Consider the following 23,963-nt stretch of genomic DNA (forward strand, 5'->3'; position numbering starts at 1 on the left):
AACGCAAAAAGTTGAAAAAAGTGTGAATGAATGAATGAATGAAAATGAATGAATTATTTGACCATAGTAAAGTTATGATCACTAACAAAAACTATACATGATCTTATTACGAAATCCAAAATTTACAGCAGCAAACGGAAAAAGTTGAAAAAAGTATGAATGAACCATTTGACCATAGTAAAGTTATGATCATTAACGAAAACTATGCATGATCTTATTACGAAATCCTAAATTTAGAGCAACATACGTAAAAAGTAGAAAAAAAGTATGAATGAATTTCACCATAGAAAAGTTATGATCATTAACAAAAACTATGCATGATCTTATTACGAAATCCTAAATTCTGAGCAACAAACGCAAAAAGTAGAAAAAAAGTATGAATGAATGAATCATTTGACCATAGAAAAGTTATGACCACTAACAAAAACTATGCATGATCTTATTACGAAATCCTAAATTTAGATAAATGTAACAAAAGAGAACGAAACCGTAACGAACCATTTGAAGCAAGTTTACCTATGGTCAAAATTAAATCAATGCTTTATTTTATATGAAATTCAACCACTAGAGCAATAAAACAAGATAAAAAAAAATCTGAATGAATCATTCTTCGCAAAGCTACGAACTAGAAGAGCATTAGTCTTCCTTCAATAAGAAGATATATTTGATAGTGACAAAGAACAGAATGACCTCTTAATATTGTGGGAGTGTTTATAGTGGGGGAGCCGGAAGAATATTGATCCCTAGGGATTACTGTCCAAGACAGGGGTTTGTAAATGAATGACCACCCCCTGATATGTTCTTGACTTACTACTAGAGATGCTCGTATTGACAAGTCTGTTTTCGGCTTTGTTTTGCGGGATATGGTCTATCGTGGTTGAAATTTTAGCAATAAAAGCGTGTATTTTTGTCCTAGAGTTTAGAATTAACTCTTCGCTTTAAGGGATTTATTTAATCTTCCATACACCGAGAAAAAAAAGTACGGTCAAAACTATAAGAATATAGTAAGATTTATCGTATTTCCGGGTTTGTGGGAGCACCAAAAAGATTGGTAGTTTTTACCAAAACGCTTTGGTAATGATTTTGGTAAAATTAAATAAAATATAGTTTTATGATGTCTGATACAGTTTGGAAAATGTAAAATTAGCTAGTTTTCGTATTTTATTTCTGAGTATGACACAAAAAAAGAATTTATTTATTTGGTTAAACTCACTTTTCAGTTTTGCATTTTTAACTTAATGTGTGGTGATAAGAACTATAATTTTGAAAATCAAAATTTTTGGTAAACCGCTACCATGCGATCAGAAAAATTACAAAATGAATGGATTAAATGCTGTATATTTTGGCTTCCATTATCAGAATTATGTTTTTATTCATTTATTTATTTATTTTTAGAAATAATATAACAGCACAGTATGGTAATTTTATCACAATTTATTTTTAAAATTTCATATAAATAAGTTTAGATTTTTCCTATTGCTTTTGTTTCATTAAATCAATTAGATTTTGGAATTTGATATAGTTTAATGCCATCAACTAAACTTTACTTTTTATAAAGTACTTTTAATAAAGTTAATAATTTACAAAAAAAATATAGCAAACAATCTTGTCTTTACAGATATTAGTCAATGTTTTGTAGCAATATTAGAATGTTCCTAAAAGATAACACTTTTGTGAAAATTTTAAAAAAGAGAAGTCTAAACCAAAGTTTTGGCATTTCTTAATTTAAGATTTGTTCTTTCCTGAAAATACTGAGACGAATTCTCATGAAAAAAGAGCAACAAAATTTATCATAAATCATGCAATCAACGTACCAGCAATAATTATTAATTACGTACAGAATCTTGTGTGCAAAAAAGGGATATAATTTGAAAGAGTACCATACAATTTTTTTTAAAAGATAGTCTTACATGCTTTACAATGTGCTTTGTTTAAATGTTTTACTATTAATGATTGAATAGAAATTCTGTATACGAAAGTTTTTTTTATTCAAGTGCGATTTTTCTGCCTTATTCTTTCTGACTAAATCAGTTAAAAAAAATATTAAGTATAATTAAAAATCTGGACAAGACTTTGCTAAATTAAATGTTATGCAAAAAGTTGTGTAAATTAGACTTTCATTACAAAAAAAAACAATTCAAATAAAAAGCAACAATTTAAAAAAATCGAGAATGTTCAAAGGATTTATTTACATTCACTCTGTCCGTTACAGGATTTATTATTTTAAACGTCAAATAACGTCAAAAAAAGGAGATATTTAGAATTTAATCTACTTTCACTAAATATTAGTGGAAAAACTTCAACGGATAGATAAATTTCTTAAAATTAAATATTAACATTCCCCCAAAAGTAGCTTGGTAACAATCTCTTAAGTTGAAGAACATAAGTTTTAATAGCATCTACAAAACTCTTCCATGAACGAATATGAGATTATATATAAAGAAAAGAAAATTGGCAACAGCATTTTCTGACCATCAAGCAAAAAATAAATCGAATAACCCATCCCTTAACTTGAGTGATAGTATGATATAAATCTGATAGGAATAATATTACAGATTACAATCTGCAACAAGAAGCGTATAACATTTCTTATCATATACCCATTCTCCCTATCTCCAATCCAATTTGGAACAAAGTACAATCCCTGTCACATTGGCTCAAAAAACGATGGAGTTTGGCAAGTAATCTGAATGTTTAAGTGTACTTGCTGGAAGATAATTCCACGCCAAAGTTTTGGCCAAAACGTGATATAATTTGCTAAATCACTGCTGAATAAAACCACTAATCAAACACGAAAACCATTTTCTCTGCAATCAGTGCTAATTTTGGTGGACATTTATGAATATAAATTCAATCAGTTGAAGACGCATTTGGAAGATTTCCTATATAGTCTGCGGTTCGCTGACCATTTCGGGGTCATGTCTAAGAGCCAGTGTCGTAGGGCTTCCGAAGTTTTAGAGTGGACGTGCCTGGCAGCAGAAATTGAAGGGAAGTCGTGATTCGTAAGGGAAATTGGTCTTTCGGTTTATGAATTTTAAATTTCGAATCTATTGCTACATCTTAAGAATAATGTCAATATTGATTTCGTAATGATAGCTATTTTCTTGCACATGATAGTTATTTTCTACGCATGCACACTTCGTGCAAATTAGAAAATATAATTAAGCAAATTTGAACAAAAATGTGGCATGTCATTTATGAACCTGTTCATCTTTGTTGTTTTGGCTATTATTTTTATTAACATTTATTTTACTTAACATTATTATACTTAACATTTATTTTTATTTGAATAACGAGAAAAAAAAAGAAACGTAAACTAGTCAAGTAAAACAGGTATCTAACATAAAGATTAATCATCAAAAATATACATGTACAATTGAATAAAGATAAAAAAAAAATACATTTTGATAATTGTGATGCCATATTTTTTAAATTATTACTTTTATTCTTATTTAAAATAAATAATTCTGGGGGATGAGAGAAATATATAGCTTACTCCAGAACATTATTTCCAAATATTTGAACTCGTACACATTCCCAGCATTATCAACATTAATTAATAAAACCGGTACTTGAAACTTCATTGAAAAGCACGTCTTAGTTTTACTATGTATATGTATTGTTTTATATATATACGTTTAAAAAAATTTCTGATATTTATGTTAAAAAAATTTTTTACTGACTACAAAAAAACTAATTAGTTTCGAGAAACAGCGACAAAGTCCCAACCCAAACTTGTTAATGTGTTTTAATAAAAATTATTTCTCAAAACAGAAGAAACATTAATTCAAGTAAAATTATCATTCGCAACAAAAATAAATAAAGAAGAGTGTAAAAGAGTAAATTATAAATAAAAAGATAAAATAAAATTTGTAATTTAATATAATTGATAATATGTTATTTAATATAAATAATCATAATTATAAATAAAAGTTATTTTTATTTCTTTCAGTTTTTTCCCCTTTTATTAATTTCTTTGAGATCATATATAATTTTTCCTTTGGATTAAAATTAATTAATTATAGTTATCATATAATTATGATCTTTCAAAATTAAACAGTTTACCATATTATAAATTCTTCAATAAATTTATTTTTTATGTTAAGAAAATTTAATGTTAACGTACAAAACATTTTTCAAAAGGATATTTACTAGAATTCATTAAATTTATTAGCATTATATCAGACATTTTTCAAAAATTGCGACTTGATTATTAAATATTTATTATTTAGAACAACAATTCGCAAAATTTATCAATACCATTCCAAATATTTAATAAAATTTGCGACCTGAGTATTGTTGGGTTAATGTCTTATTGTGATTAACATCATAGTTTAAATTTCTTCATAATCAATGTCTTAAAGATTACGCAAAATACAAAAATGCCAGAAAGAAAAAAAAAAACATTGTCTAGACTATCTTAAAGATTACAACAACTACCAAAAGGTGCTGTTCTGAGAGAACATCAAACTCAAGGTGGTGAAAAAATTAAACGAAAAATATTTCTGAATGATATCGGCAAATATTGACATACAAAGAAAGAAAGACAAGCTCTTAATAGCAATGACCCCGACAATCTAACGTAAGAAAAACAAAGGGCAGGGCCCAGCGTAAACGTCATGTTTACCTATCAGCTTTAAGTTGAGAACCCAAGAATATCTGATGTCTTGTATATAAAAAACAAATATAGAAACACAAGCTGCATTAAACTGGAAGGGAGGAAAAAAAAGAATCACCGAAAAAGGTTCTGTACCAGAGATGTTGATGACAGCTGCGAAAAGAACATTTCGCAAACTTTGACTGCCTTTCCACAACCACCCCTCAGTCAGATATCATCGAAGATTGGGGGTGAGGGGTGGAGATGTCTCCCTCCCCCTCACCCATGCTTTTTCACATCATGTCACAGATCTATGAGCATCTGCAGTGTTTTTTGATGTGACGTCAATATCACAATGGATGTTCCACGCATTATGCAGATTCTGCGTTTGCGATGTACAGATCAGTCAGGAGAAATGTCAATCACAATGGCAAGTGCTAAATGCAAACTTTAGTTGTATTTGGCTGATGGCAAACAAAGTTTTAAGCCTTGTTTTGAAATGAAGAATCATTATTGTTAATAAAAAATTGTTTATTTGTTGTTTTAAAGTGCACAGAAAAACGATGTTTTTTTTTTCTTTTTAACTTCACCTGTTTGAAATAGTATAATATGTTTAACACAAAAATTAAACTAAGTCAATCATTATAGAACTATAAGGGAATAGAGAAATATGAATTATAATAGTAAGTGCTAAATGCTTTTCATATTTTTAATTAGTAAAATAATGATAAGACTAATATAAAATTTGTTTGCATTGCGATGATTCAACTTTTGCGATATGCATATTAGTTCTGGAGCAATGGTCAATCACCGTGACAAATGCTAATGCAAACCTAGTTTTGTTTAGCAGTGGAAAAGATGGCAAACATTGTTCAACAAAATAAGGATAAAATTATGAGAAAACTTGTTTACATAGTGATGATTCAACTTTAGCGATTTACGAATTACTCAGGAGCAATGTTCTATCATCATGGTTGATGCTAATGCTAACTTAGTTTTGTTTAGCAATTGAAAAGATGGCAAGCATTGTTTTAAACTTTGTTTGCCATTAAAATATTTTTGCCAATACGCAAAGTTTTAAACTAAATATTAGAAAGGTAGATAACAACGTATAAATAAGGTATGTAGCATAAAAGATTCATTTTCATTACTAGCGCTAGAAATTGAAAAATCAAATTGATAACTATAGGAATAGTGTATAGTAGTTTTTAAATTTTGTTTGGATGTATGTTATGTTTGTTATTATTTGGATGTTATTATCTTTTAAAAAATGCATGCAAAACTGCGCTGTATTGAAGACATAAGATTGTTTTGGAAGAAAAGCAATTTTTCTTACATTTTTTTTATAATAATCAATTAAAATAACATTAAACTGACCAAAGATTTTTGAACGCTGGTGTTGTTCGATTATTACATTTCTAAAAAAGATGATTATTTTTTTCAGAATGGATTCCAATTTATTTTATTTCAGATCCTGAAAATTTTCGGAGAATTTGAGAAAGATAGTGACGTTTTCGAGACATCAACAGCAAATGAATCAAACTCCCGACCACCCCTGAAAGGAACAAAATACTTAAAGAAACGAAAAAAAATCCGGCAACCTCAACAAAACAACCGTTTACAAATAAACTGCGGAACAAACTTCCTGGATTCGAACCCAGCATTTCTTCCTCTCCCACGCTTTCAGGAACTGACGGAAGCATTTGGACTTTCATTGACAAACACACGAGGGGGTCAGTGGCTAGGGGTCAAAAAGTACCTGACCCAAGAAGCATTCAATACCCCTAGATTTAGGAAGAAAAAAAAAGAAGAAAAAATTGGCACACTTCGTCAAAGCTAGATACCCAGTTGCTTTAGCCAAAACACTGTGCCAGTTTTTTAGAACTTCAAGTGGGGAGGATTTTGGTGGATTGCGAGTATTGTTGGGGGTGTTTGTTGGAACGAATGAGGGGCTTAGAAAGTGGTTGGATTCAGAAAAAATATCCGCCCACAGTACAAATGGATTTTTGCTTTCAGTATGAATCAATGAATGAAAAAGTCGAGTACAAATATTAGCAGTGTTATATGTAATAAATGGTAAAGTGTTTGTAGTAAAGATTCGAAGAGTTGAGTGGGAGATTCGAATGTTTGTTGCGCTTTTTTTGATTCCCACGAAGATAAATGGAGTTGCTTTCATATTAAAAAAAATTTAGTCTGCAACGAACAGGGCCTGTGTGTATATGTGTGAATTCGTGTTGCCTTTCTGTATAACTGAATATCCTTAAATGGCTAATTACACTTTTAGAAAAATAAGCCCAGTTTTGATCCACATTGTCGAAACATAATAATGTACAAAATCGCCAGTTAACTTAATAAGGTGTTAAATTGAACCATGTTTAAGTTGTTAAGTATTGTGCAATGTAATAATGTGGTTAAACTCTGCATTATATAATTGGATTGATGTTATGGTTCATTAGAGATCTAAAATTTCAAACATTGTATAAATTTTTGATGAAGAATTTTTCCTTTAAAAGCATGAGATCAGTTCTGTCTACCCTAATTTAAAGTTTGAATGAAAATATTTAGCATACCTTGTAATTATATGCTTAATCCTTTTTATGCCAATTAAATTTGTTAATGTAATTGTTTATCTAGTCTATAAAATATAGTTTACTTTTTTTTACTGATATTTAACATTTAGGACACAAGTTTAAGTATATCATAAATGGATTCCCAATTTCTAAAATATAAATTTTGGAAAAAAAGCTTTTTGAATCAAATAATTAAAATACAATTATCCTTCTCTATTATTTTAACCTCGTTTACCGGATCTTAATTTAATATCTTTTTAAATTTTAGATAATACCTTAAAGATATGTTACTTGGGTTAATAGTTTTCATGGTTAAAAGTAGTGTGCCAATTCATAGCCTATCCAAACTTACGAATCAGGCAATGAAATAAATGTTTGGACTTACTGGCAAAAAAAATAAAATTCAAGCGAGAATCGTCGTTAGACGTTTGCAAATACGGTTACGGTTAAGTGCCTAATTTCGGCTGTCAGAAAGTGACAGAAAAGCATCATTCTGATAGCTACGCCCGGAAGATAAACTCAACCGTGTTAACTAAAGCAATCAAACAGCTGCTTAGACAGATGTAACAAGTATAATTTCCGAAACGAAATGAAATAATTTTTTTTCGGTTTTCCTTTTCCCTTGCATATAATTCATTTACAAGTGTAACAAACTTATTAGAACGAAAGAGTGAAAACAATTTAATCTTTTTTCAACATCACTGACAAAAAATTTTCTGGCTCCGTCTGATTATTCTTCATTTAACAATAAAGAACTTACGTTTTAAAAGTTAATGCAGTACAGTGTCAAATTAACTGAAGACAAAGAAACTTAATAGTTTCGTCCAGCAGTTCCCAGACCCAAGATCATTTTGCGGGACCTAAGGACTCCGTAGAAAGGTAAAAAGAATTTCATGAGTTGTGATCAGCTATTAATTTTTGATTTAATATTAAGGATATTTTTATAAAATTATTTGGGTAAAATTACGATAAAAAATAAATAGCAAATTTTAAAAAATGTTTTTTTTTTTTCAGTAACAATTCATTGAATAAATTTCTAAAAGGATATGCATTTGCAAATTATCGCATCAATATTTCTCATCAAACTTCCAAATTTTAAATAAAATAAACAAATTTAAGAACGAAAATGATTTTCTTCTGATTGCCATTCTTACAGTTTATAACAGTTCTTTTTCATAAACCTTAATTTAGCTTATTTTCTTCAATTTCAACTTATACAGCAAAAGCTACTAGACTCAAAATATTGGACTATTGTACTCCTAGAGAGGGGATAGAATGCTCGCCTCCCAATTAGGGATCCAGGTTTGAACCCCAGCTGTGGCGGATCGAAACGAATTCCGCACCCGGCTTTCACCGACCACAGTGCTGACGAAGATTACCCTCAGTGGTAGGCAGATCGTAGGTTAGAGTCCTTTTGCCGTCGGGCTAACCGTGAGACGTTATTATGATTTTTCTCTCCATTTAACGTAAAAATGCGGGTTATTTCTATCAAAAAGTCCTCCACGAAGGCAAACTTCTCCCAATATTTGATCCAGAAGTTCCCTTTTCTTCTGGATTGGTTTCAAAACTACGAGGCCACGTAGTTCAACATTGGTAGTCACAAACTCGAAATTGGGTCGGCTGTTCAACGACGGATATACATATTATACTCCTGACATTAAATGAACAAGAAAGTGAACACAGACTACCTTGAAGGACTATTTAAACTAGAAAAGCATCTGGCATTTTGAGAAAGTTCGGAGATCATCAGTATACAAATGCGGTGGAACATTTGTAAATTGATTCAACCAACAATTTGATGATCTGGTTCTAGACCATCCAAGATCTGGAGCAATTGCAAGTTTCAGACTTTTGACCGAGGATGATTGTTTGCCTGCCTACTTGTTTTGTTTTAAATTATAAATTCTCTCTAGTGTTGTTTATTTGACTCTGGACAAGTTTTTAATCCTGATCACCTAGACAAGTGCAAAGTACTCAGAAGTTTTAATGATCTGCCTCAAACGCATTGGAGATCTAATGGCATAATAAACAAAGCTTGGCATTCGCCAACAACAACACACTAGTTCAATAAGAGTAAGGACGATTGTTTTTACCGGCTTAGTACTTGATAATGAAAATTCACGTAGATGGTTTTGATGAGTTACAGAACGGTACAGGTAACACTGCAGGCTGTAAAATGTTGCTTAATTAAAGTTTTTTTCTTCTTTCTTTTTAAATAGAACATTGCTATTGCACATAACTAATCAAGCTAAGTATAATTCAAAGCGTTTACTGGATCATTTTTAATGAATTTTCTTTCAAAATTTAAAATAGATTTGAACTTCAGCGTTGAATAATGAATAATAACTCCTATAATGAGTAACCATTCACCATTTTAACGCACCAATGACTTGCGACATTGAAAGCTAATGAAAATGGTAACGAAACTCTCAACTCGATAATTTACTTTTTTTCAGTTTGTTTTGTGAAATTACAGAAGAGTTATTAAATAAGCGAGATTTCTGACGAAATGTTGACATTTCCTCGTCACACCTAAACGCTTCAGCAAATAGATGGGCAATTAGCAATCACAACTATAGAAAAAACAAAAGTATTTTCTCTTTCTGCACCCTGTCGGAAGTCAAGAAAACTGAATTGTGATTTCTAGTACCAGGATATAAAGTTCATCTTTGTTTTGAAAAGTTGCCGACAAATGAATAGGGTGAATAATCAGTCGGTGAACTTCAGACAAGTCTCTCATCAACTTCATTTAAAATGAGTTCATCAGTTGATGTCAATTTCAGGTTTTTAATAAGCCTGTTGTTATCAGGTTTCGCTAGAGAAAAAGCATCCCTTGCTTATCGTCTTTACTTATTGTTTATGCTTTTTGCTTATCGTCTATGTTTTATATATGCTAATTTAATTCAATTACGTATCGCATGCAACATTTTTTGTATCGAATAGGGCACATATAGGAAGGAGTAATATAAGAGTCTGTGTAGTTTTTTCTTCTTTCTAATTTATGTTTAAATTTTTTGAAAAAAGAACTATTTTTCTTTAATGCTAATTAGTTCAACCAAAATGTTCAATATCTGATATACGATTTAAAGTAGTCAGTATCATGTTGCGTTAAATTTTACTTGTAATAAATTCAAACTAATATAAGAGAGAGAAAAAATTTGGCTTTGAACTGTTGCTCCACAAATTAAAAATTAACATTTTTTTTTAAAAAAAAAGCTCAAATTCATTTATTTGTTCCCTGACTAATATTCATTGCTTTTCTCATTAATTCTCGCTTATTTTCTTCCCTATTTAAATTTTTTCATTCAATTATTCCATTATTCACTCGCTATATTAAAGCTTTTAAGTAAATATTTAAAAATTTCAGTTATTTTACAGTTATTTTAATGATGGTTGCCAAATATTAAATAAAATTCGAAAAAGTGCGTATCCTATATTCCCAAACTAACATAGACTAAATGAGCCTAATATAATTATGTCATAAATTAAATAAAACACATATCTGCTATTAAAAAAATTTTTTTAAACTTTATATCATTAAAATTACTAATCTTGAAATATCCTTCCTTCAATAAGTTCAAGTTGAAATATTTACACTTCTTAAGACTGAATAAATAAAGATTGAAACAAATTCCGAGAATGAATAAATATATTGTTAATTACATTAAAAAAAATTTAAAATCTTTTTAATATATTTTCGATATTTAATATTACACAAAATATTTTCGTGCCATTCACTTATTTTTAATTAAGATAAAAAATAACAAAAAATGCAAACATACACATATAAATATTTATACCAAAAAAAAAAAAAAGCAATTAGAACTTGCTCTATCAAAAACATATAGATTTATTTAATATGTTTTATTCTAAAAATAAGAAAACAATAAAATTATAATCTTAAATTAAAATTTTTTATCAGGAGATAATTATTGATCGGACATTAAACAAACGATCCCTCCAACAATCGGGCAAATGCTATATCTAAGTGAATAATCATAACCCCGTCAATAACATTTCTCTGCCCCGATTCACCGTTTGTCCGGGAATTCTCCCACATTTACCCCTTCCAACATATCTGGGATTGGAAAGGGGGGAGGACACCCATCGTTCTCTTCCAAGGATAAGGGTATGAGTCCGGTGACTCAGTCAATTCGTTCAACCGTAGAAATAGATTACTGGCGTTCGATTGTTCTTTCTGTCTCTTTGATTTCGTTACGTCATTTGGTTATTATTCCCGATGAAACAGGCTATTTATTATTATATTTTTTTTTTTAGAAACTCGTACGATTGCTTACTGCTACCGGAATATTATTTTAATTCTCGTTTGAAAATATCGTTTTACTTTTAATTGCAGTAGTTTATCGTTTTCTGTTACTGATATCGTCTGAAAATTGGCAGTTTAAAAATAAATTAAGTTAATTAGGAGGATAGGGAATTAGGAAATAAGGAATTTATTAAAAATTAATTAGGAAAGTATTAAAAAAATAAATTAGGAAAATATTAAAAAAAATACTCTTAAACTAATTTACAACAGGGAGAAAATTATTCTTCTTATATGGGAGAAAAAATTACAGAAATATCATAACATAATAAAACTCTCTGACTTGATGATAATAAAACATAACAAATTGCAAATTATTTTCAAATGTCCAAAATGATGCTAAAATATTTCAAAAAGATTTTATGTATAAATAATGTGGTTTATTAAATGATTGTATCATAGAAACATCTTTAAGATTATGAATATGTTTAGTTACGTTTTTGCAAGCTCAAACAAAAATTTTTTGAAACAGAAAAGAATTGTTTTGCGCTTTGTTTGTATACTTAAGAAGGTATGTGTAACCATATAATAAGTTAAATGACATAAGTTAGGTAAACATGAGATAAATTAAGCAAATTAAAAAGGTTTAAGTATACCGAAGAAATCATGTGAAATGTATACATAAGATGAAAGGTAAGGATATTAAAAGGAAAAAGTAAAGAAGACATTATGTTTACTAATTTAAATAAAAATTATGAACAGAGAAAAAATAAATTCGGTTAAATAAAAATAAATTCTGTGAAATAAAATAATATGAATAGATGTAAAATTATTTTGGATAAATTACAAATTATAAGTGGATGTAAATTGGGAGAAATATCAATGTAAATGTATGCATAAGAGACATCAGGTGAAATAAAAAGAAAAAGAAAAAAAAATTGGGATTAAAAAGGATAAATAAAACAACAAAAATAATTTCAGCTACCTTTCTTATAAAAATAATTTCAGTTGCCATTCAGTACATTGGCTGCATGTTGGTGAAATGGTTGAAACATTACCAAACAATAAAAAATGAACAACAATAAGTAATTAATTCGATTTTTTTTACCACTTTGGAAAAATCGAAGTGAAATACTATTAATAAATAAAGACAAGTTAATGTTGCCATAAAATAAAATACTATGCTTTACCGAAATAATGAAAATTATGCTTCAACTTGGCACCGTATTAAAAATGGCAGCAAATTTGCACGATTTTATGAATTATCAAGCTCTAAAATGTAATCAAATTAAAGAAGAAATCGCAGGATACTATGCTTCAACTTGGTACATTCAAGGTGCAGTAAATTTGACCGATATTACAACTGCTCTGCAAATTAGAATCAAATTTAAGAAGGATTAATTTCCAGGATAGTTTATTTCAACTTGGCACTGTATTAAAGTTGCAGCAAATTCAAACAATATCAGGATTTTTTCAAAATGTAATCAAATTTAAGAAGGATTGATTTCCAGGATAGTATGCTTAAACTTTGCACTGTATTAAAGTTGCTGCAAATCCAAACGATATCAGGACATTTTTAAAAATACAATCAAATTTAGGAAGGATTAATTTGCAGGGTAGTATGCCTCAACTTGGCATTGCATTAAAGTTGCAACAAATTCAAACGATATCAGATTGATTTAACACGCTCTAAAATTTCCAACACTGTAACATTCAACAATACTTCATATGATACCTTAGTCAGAAAAAAAAAAATAATTCTTCTTAAAATGGTTCGCCTTTTTATACTCAACATGAAGAACAATATTCCTGCACCCTTTCTCACTTCTTTAAACGATTTAACAGATCAAAGCCCACATTTAGGCGCTAGCTCACCCCTTTCTCTACAAAATCCTTTCCCCATTTCTCCAAATGCAAAGGAGGGGATATTTTTGAAAAACTGGATTAGGTGTACTTTCATAGAGGAGTAAAACGGGGAGTATGAGGGTCTTGTCCTCCCCTTTTTACCCCATTCCACCCCTTTTCTCTCATTTTTCTAAAGAAACTGCCCCGAAACACAATGCAGAGGTTAAACTAACCGACTGTCAAGAGTTGTAGAAAAAGCTAAAAGACTTTTCTGAAATACATTTCTTCAAGGTGGTTGAACTAAAAACGTATTTTTTATTCTTTCCTTATTTTTATTCGGAAGAAATATAGTTTTTTTTCTGGAAAGTTTATTTTAATATTTTTTTTTTGAATTTTAAAATGTGTCGCTTTGTTGGGTATGAACTGTTGATTTGTGGGTTTTTAAAAAGTCGCGGGTCAGTTCTCACCGTATGAAGGTTAAAATGATTGACTTTTCAAAAAAAATTTTTACTTCATTTTTTTATTTGATATTTTTTATTGCTGTCATTTTTTGTAATTTTTTTTTTTTCGAATCCTTAGAGAAACACTTTTATCTATTATTTTCATACCTGGAATCTGTGGGGGTACCGTCGAAATTTGGGGATACCTTCCTTCTCTTGTTTAAGTACATCGTTTAAATAGGTCTCTTATTTTCCGTTAAAAAATGTTTTTAGTATGGAAAACAAATATTTATCCTTGTTAGATATTACTTTTTTCTGTCTAAAAAACTAATATCTAAGACTCAATATTTTTATAAAAAATATTTTAGTAAGTAAATTTTATTTTTTGTAAAAAATAAATGCAAAAATAATGATATTTAGATCTCCAGATTTGTAAAAAATGTCATCTTTTCCATAAAAAGACATATTTTTGGCATAAAAGCCTGATTCTTTTTATAAAACAAATTATTGGGGGTAGGAAGATCTATTTGGTATAAAATAGTATTTTTAAATGAAAAAAAAAAACCATTATTACATATTAATGCTATTTTAATGCATGTTCATAATTACATGCTATCTTAAAAAACTTGGAAATTTTCTGTAAAAATATACCTATGTATTTTCCGAAAGAATAAGTTATTAAACTTGTATTTTCAATAAATACTTTTCTTAACATAATAATATTCAGCTCTTTTGCCTTACAAACATTTTTACATACTATTTTAGTTAAAAAATACAAATGTATTTAAGACACTTAATTTTTCTTCCATGATAAATACACAAACATACCAAAGTATATTTTTGAAAGTGTATTTTAAACAAATATGTCAACTTTCTTTTGCATTGAATGCTATTTAATATAGCATGCTATATTTATTATAGTAAAATCACTGAATAATCATGATGTTAGTATGTGATTATCACATACTAACATGATGATTATCGGACTATATTTACTAAAGTGTATGATAGAATTAAAAAGCGTAATAAAATCTAGATAGGATATATTAGGTCTCTGGTATCACATTTGGATTTTACCTTATTTTAAAAAATTCAAAATCAAAATACGGTAAAAAGTACCGGCACTCATGGTGGGAGTGTTTACTGTGAAATCCATTTTTAGCGGAACATATTATGGAACAAAAAATATGTTATACCGTAAATTTTAGCGTAATAATTACAGTAAAATCACTGAATCATTTTAATGAAATAAATATTACTGTAAAAGTTACGATATAATATTTTACAGTGAAAATGGATGATCACTTTACATCGTAATTCAATCGGAGATTTTTTAAAGTGCATGTATTTCATGCAATCTAAACCGTGTAATAAGCATTCCGTGTAATAACCGTGTAATAAGTTTTTATCATATTTTATGAATCTATTAGATTCATAAAATATGATAAAAACTATACATGATACATTAGTTTTGTAGTATCACATTTAAACTCTATCATATTTTATTATTTACCATACTTGGATAAACTAATAAGTATTAATATTTGTCTTATATCAAGTATCACATTTAAATTCTATTATATTTTATTATTTATCATGCTTAGATAAAATAATTAGTATTAATATTTGTCTTATATCTAGCATGACATTTAAATTCTATCATATTTTATTATTTATCATACTTAGATAAAATAATAAGTATTAATATTTGTCTAATATCTAGTATCACATTTAAATTCTATCATATTTTATAATTTTTCATACTTGGATAAACTAATAAGTATTAATATTTGTCTTATATCTAACATCACATTTAAATTCTATCATATTTTATTATTTATCATACTTAGATAAACTAATAAGTATTAATATTTGTCTTATATCTAGCATCACATTTAAATTCTATCATATTTTATTATTTATCATACTTAGATAAAATAATAAGTATTAATATTTGTCTTATATCTAGCATCACATTTAAATTCTATCATATTTTATTATTTATCATACTTAGATAAAATAATAAGTATTAATATTTGTCTTATATCTAGCATCACATTTAAATTCTATCATATTTTATTATTTATCATACTTGGATTAAATAATAAGTATTAGTATTTGTCTCATATCTCAATCTATTTACAGTTCATGAAGGTTAGCGATAATGCAATGTGCAGCACCAACAAAAATTCAAATAAAAAAAAATCAGCATAAATGAAAATAAAAAAACTAAATTTGAAGTACATAATACATCATACACTAAAAATGTAATCTAATTTTTTTAAAAATTCAAAATCATATTAGAACAGAACAGTACCGTTGCATATTGTACAATGCAAAAAGGCAATTAGCAAAAATGAAACAACAAAAAACGTCTCTACAAAAAAACTCTCCTTTTTTTCTGAGGAAACAAAAATGGTATATTTTTTTTGGAATCTTCCATAAATATTGTTTATGACGAGCAACAGTAAATGTCGTTGCAAAGAGCGGGGCTTAGTAAATTTATTGGGGTAATTAAATTGCATTCCCTTCGATAGATGAAACAAACTGCACCATATTTAATGTTTTTCTAACCCCATATCTCCGACCCAATGAAGTCCCCCTGATTTGATTTCATCTTTCATTTAATTACGTTTCCTCACTTAAGTTCAATAAGAAGTAAATCTAATCCAAGACGATAATGCGTAGAAAGGAACAAAAAAAAAAGTACTTTTTTTTTTTCCTGTGGATTTTTCCTTTTTCGATTTACTTGTTTGTTTATGAACCCCAACGAAAGAGAAAGGATCTAAATTTGAATATGGAATTATGTTTGATAATCTTTCTAAATAATTACAGATTATTTCAAATTATTCCAAACTTTATTTTCAAATAATTGCAGATTATTTTCTATAATTGTTTTTCTAGAAAATATGCCAGACTAGTTCGCTATTTTATCCATATTTTATGAAATTTGAAAATGGAATTATGTTTGATAATATTTTCTAAATAATTACAGATTATTTCAAATTATTCGAAATTTTGTTTTTAAATTATTGCTGATTATTTTCTATAATTGTTTTTCTAATAATGATGCCGGACTTTTATTTTGCTATTTAATCCATATTTCATAAAATTTGAATATGGAATTATGCTTGATAATCGTTCTAAATAAAATTACAAAATATTTCAAATTATTCGAAATTTTGTTTTTAAATAAATGCAGATTATTTTCTATAATTGTTTTTCTAAACAAGATGCCAGACTATTGTTTTGATATTTAATCCGTATTTTATTAAACCCGATGAAAAAGAAATATTAAACTTAAAGGTGTTGTTAAATTTAACATTGTATTACAAATTATTAGTTAATTACAGATTATGGATTAGGATATAAAATTAATTTTAACTAACTATAGAATATAGATATCACATCAAAGACTTAAGACGCATAAAACTTAATTTATAAAGACCTAAAAAATGAATTTATAGCCAGATCGATTGTATGTCTATTATTATTATTATTTTTTTTTTTTTTATCAAACCTGATAAATGAAAGAACTGAACTTAAATGAAGAATTAACGTTAACAATGTATCAAAAACCAATAATTAATTGTAGATTAAGGCATATATCATAATGTACAATTATAGAATATAAATATCAAATTAAAAGTTGATGTTTATCTTGGGTAATTGATGTTTATCTTGGGTAATTGATGTTTATCTTTTTAAATAATTTAAAATTTATTCCATTCAAGTATTTTAAAATTTTTCAAAAAGGATTATCTAAAGAGAGTATTTAATAAGTAATTGATTATATTTAGGTACATCATAAGTAAATAAAAATAAAAAAAAATAATATAATAAATAAGTTAATCAAATGCAAATCAAAATTAAAAAGGAGTCGTACTTATAACTTACTTAATAAAACTAACTGCACAATTTTCAATCGGAAGCTAAATTTTTTAACAAAAATATGTACACCAAGCATATTTAAAAATTTTAATTGATAAAATTTGTTTAACTGAATTCTTATTTCTTACTTGTATAAAATTTGAAAAATTTCTTATACTGTAATGAACTTCTTATAAGTGTATTCTTTTTTTATCAATCTTTTTTTATCAATCATTTACTTAGTCACTGTCCCATTGAAAATTATCTCTATTAAAAAATTACATTAATTTAAGTTATATTAATTGAATTCTGTCACTAAAGTTATATTAACTCATCTTTATGAGCGACAATGTTAACTCAGTTCCTTACTGCAGCAATGTTATGTAATTTCAAACCGACGAACGTTAAAAATCTTTAGTAAACAAGTTAATTTAATTTCTTAAAATTGACTGTAGCAATTCTTTTTCTTCAAATTATGTAATAATTTCTCAATAATTCAATTTAAAAAAACATTTCAAATTTTTATAGTTACGTTTGTGAGAAATTTTTTTTTTTTAATAATCTAGCTCTCCAAAAAAATCAGACTCATTTCCAGACCGAATTAAACAGTTAAAAAAATTTTTTTTTCGAAATATGCTTTTTTATTTTTTGTTTAAACGCATTTCCTATTTTCAAATTCAGTTCCTTATGTAAGACTCTTTTTTTAAATAAAACATTTAAACACTTCATGAATAAATTCATTAAGCATTTATGTTTGCAATGGCTGGAACAATTATGAACAAAATCAATACTAATAATTTTTGTAAAGATGTAATAGAAATACGATATTCAATAACTAATTATAAATTTGTTTTGTTTCAATATTTTCACAAATCAAACTTTTTTTATTAAAAAAAATTTTGAAGGAAAAGCTATATAGTATATAATACCGGTAAATTCAATTATTGAGAAAGACTAGTAATCGTAAAATGGGAATACATTAAAAATTTGTAAAAGTTTTCAAACGGAAAATAAATGCCTGCATTATCCGTTACGAAATCGTTTTTCCAAAAGGGAAGCTCCAAGTGACGGGATGCCTGATTTCATTTGCCTTAACGAAAAGCGACAATTTTCCGGGACGCCAGATACATTTTCCCGATACCGCACACTGCATATAATTCCGATTTCGAATGTTGATTTCTCATCAAAAGATGGCGGATTTGCGGTTTTACAAATATTTTAAACAAGTTTTAGAACTCTATTAACTATATATTATGAATTAGCTACCCTTAAACTCTTAACATACTTACAACAAATATGTATTTTTTCTTAATTAAATAATTCCTAGAAATTCTAAGAACGTTTTAAAAAACTTGTATGTATGATTATTTAATGCGTTGATTTATATTTAAAGCTTTCAAAATTCATGGATTTTATAATTCATGAAATTGTTAACATCGTTACAGCGATAAAAATCGCGGAGGCAAGGAAAATAAACATTTAAAAGTTTTTTTTTTTTCAGCTAATAATACATTATAAAAAAACAGTCGCATTATTTTAGATATCTTCTTATTCAAATTAAAAATAGCTGTATACTCTAAATATTACACATGTTCTTTTCCTAAAAATGTGAAGGTAAAAAAATTACACAGAAAACATTATTATTTCATCAAAAAGTAACTAAAATGAAAAAGTAGTATTATCTACCTTTTTTTTAAAAACAAAACCAAGCGTTAAAATTTTTCTTCAGTATTAAAATTTCATAAAAAAATTTCGATAATACTTTCTATTATGGTTTAATTTAGAATTTGTGAAGGAAAAAGTTTCGCAAAAGTAGCATTTTATATCTTTAATGCATCTATTGTTGGTAGATACAGGTTGCTAAATCTTTATAGTCGAAAGAAAAGTTTATTAATATACCAAGATGCAGAACTAACTTAATTCGATACGTATGAATTAAAATAAAATATAATGGTATAATACTATATTATTTTATATATAATCTATACACGTCTTGCTAAATTTTTAAGACCTTTGAAAAATTCCCATGCTGTAAATTTTTAGCATTAAATAGAAATAATGTTGTTAATCACATTTTTTTTAATATACCTAATAAGAGTATTATATTGTTGTTATGTATAATATATTACTGATATATAATTTATTACGATGGAGCAACATTTGTAGTTTTAAGATTTTCTGTATACAGCTCATGTATCTCATGCCGCATATAACGCATTGAAATTTATATGAAAAGATTTAACACACTACACAGCTAATACCAAAAAGTAAACATATGTTTACATTTAACACTTTAATTTAAAAAAATTGGGATAGTAAAATTTAAATACTGAAGTCGAACATATTTAATTACTAAGTATAAAAAAAATTAACTAAACATTAAGCTTAATTTTCCAATGCTTCAATAATACATGCGAAATTTTAACGATTTCAGGATTAGCATGCAACATAGGATGGAAATGAAAGCTGTTTCTTTGTAATATTGAAAGCACATTAAATTTTTATTTATTTATTTATTTTACTAAATCAACACAATAGCTAACAAACGCTTGAATTAGATTGCAGTAATGTTTTTATTTCTAAAACTATCAGTCGCTCCCATATTATTTACTAAACATATTTTAAATCGAATCCCTTCAAAGCAATACCTGATTTATGATTATCAAATTATATAGTGCAAATACTTTTGTTTACCAACAATACTTTCGATTGTTGTGGGAATGATTTCAAGCAACGCCCTTTCCGTATTTATTGTGCAACACATTTGTAATGTAAAATACCTTATAAAAACTAAAAAAGATTTTTGTAACCTATTATTTATCATCTATAAATCAAATCTTCATAAAATAAATTCATTTCTGATACTATGTATAAAACGTGTAGTTTGCAGATTAATATTTCAAATATATTAAGCTTTACTAAATTTAAGAAAAAAAGAAAACATAATATTTCTTGTTAATCACTTGTTTAAAACGATTAAATATATTTTATAATGGCATGCTTTGTGAAAGCTTGAATATATTAAAATTGCAACAAAAATATTTCATAGTTTCGAATATTTAAAATAATTTCTGTTTTAGCTGTAACTATAACCATTGTTAGTAAATAATGATTTTAAATGTGTAAACAAAGCACGTTTCATCTGATGCTTTTGAAGATTACACGATTTTATCTGACTTTCTAAAAAACAATCCAAAGACTGATGCAATCTAACATTGTTTAATTTACTAATGTAATATCTAATGTTAACATTATAATGATAGTGAAGTATCTAAATCAAATCATAAAGAAACAGATTAAGTATTCTAAGATCCAAAAATGGATTAAAAGTGTAATTGGAGTCATGAATATAACTTAAATGAAGAATTAATATAAATATTATAAAAAAAACGAAACAGAAAGAGATAATTTACCTATTTTTCTGTAACTATGGATTTCGAAAATAATCACAAGTTAATTTTATTTACATATTTATAATAAAAAGTAATCAATGCAAATAACTTGCATATATTTTTAGGTAAAATAATATTATATCGGTTTTTCAAACACATACAATAAAACTGACTCAAGCGCTTTTAATAACGGAAAAACGAGGGAAAGTTTATCATAAATTGATAAAATTATAAAATTTTCATATTATTAAAATGTATTTATAAAACTAAAAACGAAAGATGTAACTATAATTTTGGAGTGGTACTTCAGATCTACTTTAATGCGTAATCAATATTTTTTAATTGTAAACAAACTGTTTTCAACAATTGCAATTAACACAACTTTAAATAAAATACTGTTAAGTTTTGTTAGCCTATTCAATGAAACTCAAAACTTTTTTGAGAATATCTACAAATGTAGTAAATTTGTCGCAGTGGAGAAATTAAGGCATAATTGTACCAACATCTCAATTTAATTACCTTTTATTTTTATTTTATTTGAATATAAGCAAAGTTATTTTTTCCACCGCCAAATATTTAAAACGCCATGTTTATCGAAACTCTCGTTAGCAAATATTATTTTTTTCAACTGTTATATAAATTCAACTTTATTTACAAGATCTACAAAAAAAAAATTTCACGGGGCAGGTAACGCATTTAATAACTGATTTTAAACAACAGAAAGAAAAAAAAATTTAATAGAAATCTAAGTTGTGAGTAGCATAGGTGATAGTAGCTAAATAGTTTAAAAATACCAAAATTATTGCCAAATAAGTTACGTTCGACGCAACTTTAAAAAGTTTTTTCACTAAACATTGAAGTAGACGAAACGGAATTGATTGAACTGAACCTAAACGAAACGAAAAATGCTAAAAATAAATAAATAAATAAATAAAAAATAGAACAGAACTAACTATAAGTATAATAGATATATAAATGTAAGTATATAAATGTAATTATATCAAACTTCATTTGCACAAATAAAGATCTAACATCAATTTTATTTGTAAGATCTAATGCAAAAACTTTTGTAGTGGGAGGAATGTTCTATATTTGGGCTAATTCAACAAAGAAAACAAAAAATAAACTCAATCGGAACTCTAAGTTCTTGATAGTATTAATGCTGGTACTTAAGTTTAAAATTATAATTAAATAACATAACTAATAAGCAGGACTAGAGAGTTTCTGTTCTAAAAATTATGGTAGGTTATTCGCAAAAGACTAAAAAAGAAGTAAAGAAATAGAAATAAGTATATTAGAGATTTACCTCGCTGTCGTGCAGTCTTTATAAAGTGTGTCAAAGTCTTTACAAGAGAGTAATTTGCATCTGTTGACACCTGGTTGAATGGCACCCAGACCCCTCAAAATGCGCACCTGTTCCACATTGCAGACGATAGGGGTAATGTCCAGTCGCTTCAGCTTGGTGTAGACGGTGTGCAGACCCCCCACTAAATGCTTTAGGAACAGTTCGAATGCTTGAGGTAAACAGAGAAGGTAGTCCCCATTGACTAAAAAGGCAGCCACTTTAGCGCCCCGGTAGTCTATAAGTCTACAATCATTTGCGGTAGCGTCCGTCGTGATACCGGGGGGTGAAATGGGGTGCATGGGACGCTCAAGCCGGGGCGGAGCGCCTAGGTAGCCATGGTGGTGCACTCCACCGTTCCTCATGGCCAACATTCCCATGTGGGCCGGCATGTGTTCCAATTGAGGTTGCTTTACCACAAGAGCATTCATAGCACCTGCGGTCGACATGGGTGGTGTGTAGGGCTTGGACACCATCTGAGGTGGAGATGCTGAAGAAGTCCTTTGTTGATAACTGGGGCTTGAAACCCCCATACCGTGCATGCTGACCACGGGATTGTTGATGGTCTTGGGACTCAAGCTGACCATCGGCGGCCCGCACATGAGTCCGCCCCCGTTGGAGACCGATGTGATGCAATCGCTGACCATCACGCTAGAATCAGGGTTGGGGGAGTTTTGAAGGGAGGAAGGGGAGGGCATGTCCGCCGAAGGTGAGGTGCTTCCTTCGCCACTGCTACCCTCCATGGAGCCAAGAAAAACAATACACTCTTGTCCGCTACCTCTTTCCGAATTCGAAAAGGGCCGCTTTGCCACCACGAGGGGGGAGATATGTGCGGCGGCAAGAACGCAGAGTAAGTCGCAGATCCGACTGGTTCGAACGAAGAGCGAGCGATTATGTTCTAAGCCACTGCCCCTACTTTCTGCTCCGGCTTCGCAGTTTGCTCCCGCCCAATGCGATTGCACCGCACCACAGACGTCACGCGCCAATACAAAGCGTATATGCCGAATCGCTTCTCTCTTTCTGCCCCCCTGCCATTATTTCTTTACCCCCTCCCCTCAGTTAATCCCTGCTTTTTCATTTATTTGTTTTCAGTTTTTTTTTAATTTTTGAGCCATGGTTTCGTGTTACATTCAGCCGGAACTTATTCTCTTTTCCTCTGCAGAGTTTCTCGCCAAGAGATGGGCATGGCTTCAATCGGACTGCCCACTTTTTCCGTTTGTTTATTTATTGTTTTTGCAGTTCCTTTGTGTTTGTTTTCATTTCTTTGTTTTTAAATTTTTATTTGAGACTTTTGGAGTGGACCTCTTACTGTTTGACTGCTGATTAACTGTTTGTTTCTGAGTCTAATTTTTCCTCCTGATGGGGAGAGATGATCTTAGCTGATGATCGGAAAAAGCCGGTTTTTCGGTTTCGGGTTTCCTTTCGTCTACCGCTCTGTCCGTTTCCTTTTCATTTCGTTCGCCCTTTTATAGTTTCATCTTACTATTGGCATTATCTAATTTTGTTTAACTGTTAATGTTATTCCGTATGTTTCGAAATGATTCTATTAATTGCTTTTGTTAATTTGCATTAAAATAAATGCTTTTATATTCATTTCATTCTATTTATTAAGTATTTTATTACTCAAAAATATTCTTGAATAA

General features: G+C 28.5%; 1 protein-coding gene across 7 annotated transcripts in view; it reads right to left on the reverse strand.

Annotated features, from left to right (window-relative positions):
• LOC107453438 (dachshund homolog 1-like) overlaps nt 1–23,346 on the reverse strand; it is a 241,414-nt gene extending 218,068 nt beyond the window's left edge. For 3 of the 7 annotated variants that reach the window (XM_043040512.3, XM_043040521.3, XM_071179322.2), the window contains exon 1: nt 22,285–23,303. In XM_043040512.3, the coding sequence (XP_042896446.2) occupies nt 22,285–23,063 (779 nt within the window). In that variant the 5' untranslated portion in view covers nt 23,064–23,303. 7 annotated transcript variants of the gene reach the window in all.
• Nucleotides 23,347–23,963: the final 617 nt, after the last annotated feature.

This window comes from Parasteatoda tepidariorum, chromosome 1, assembly GCF_982258835.1.
Source record: "Parasteatoda tepidariorum strain Cologne lab strain chromosome 1, Ptep-v5.0, whole genome shotgun sequence".
NCBI classification, from domain to species: Eukaryota; Metazoa; Arthropoda; class Arachnida; order Araneae; family Theridiidae; genus Parasteatoda; species Parasteatoda tepidariorum.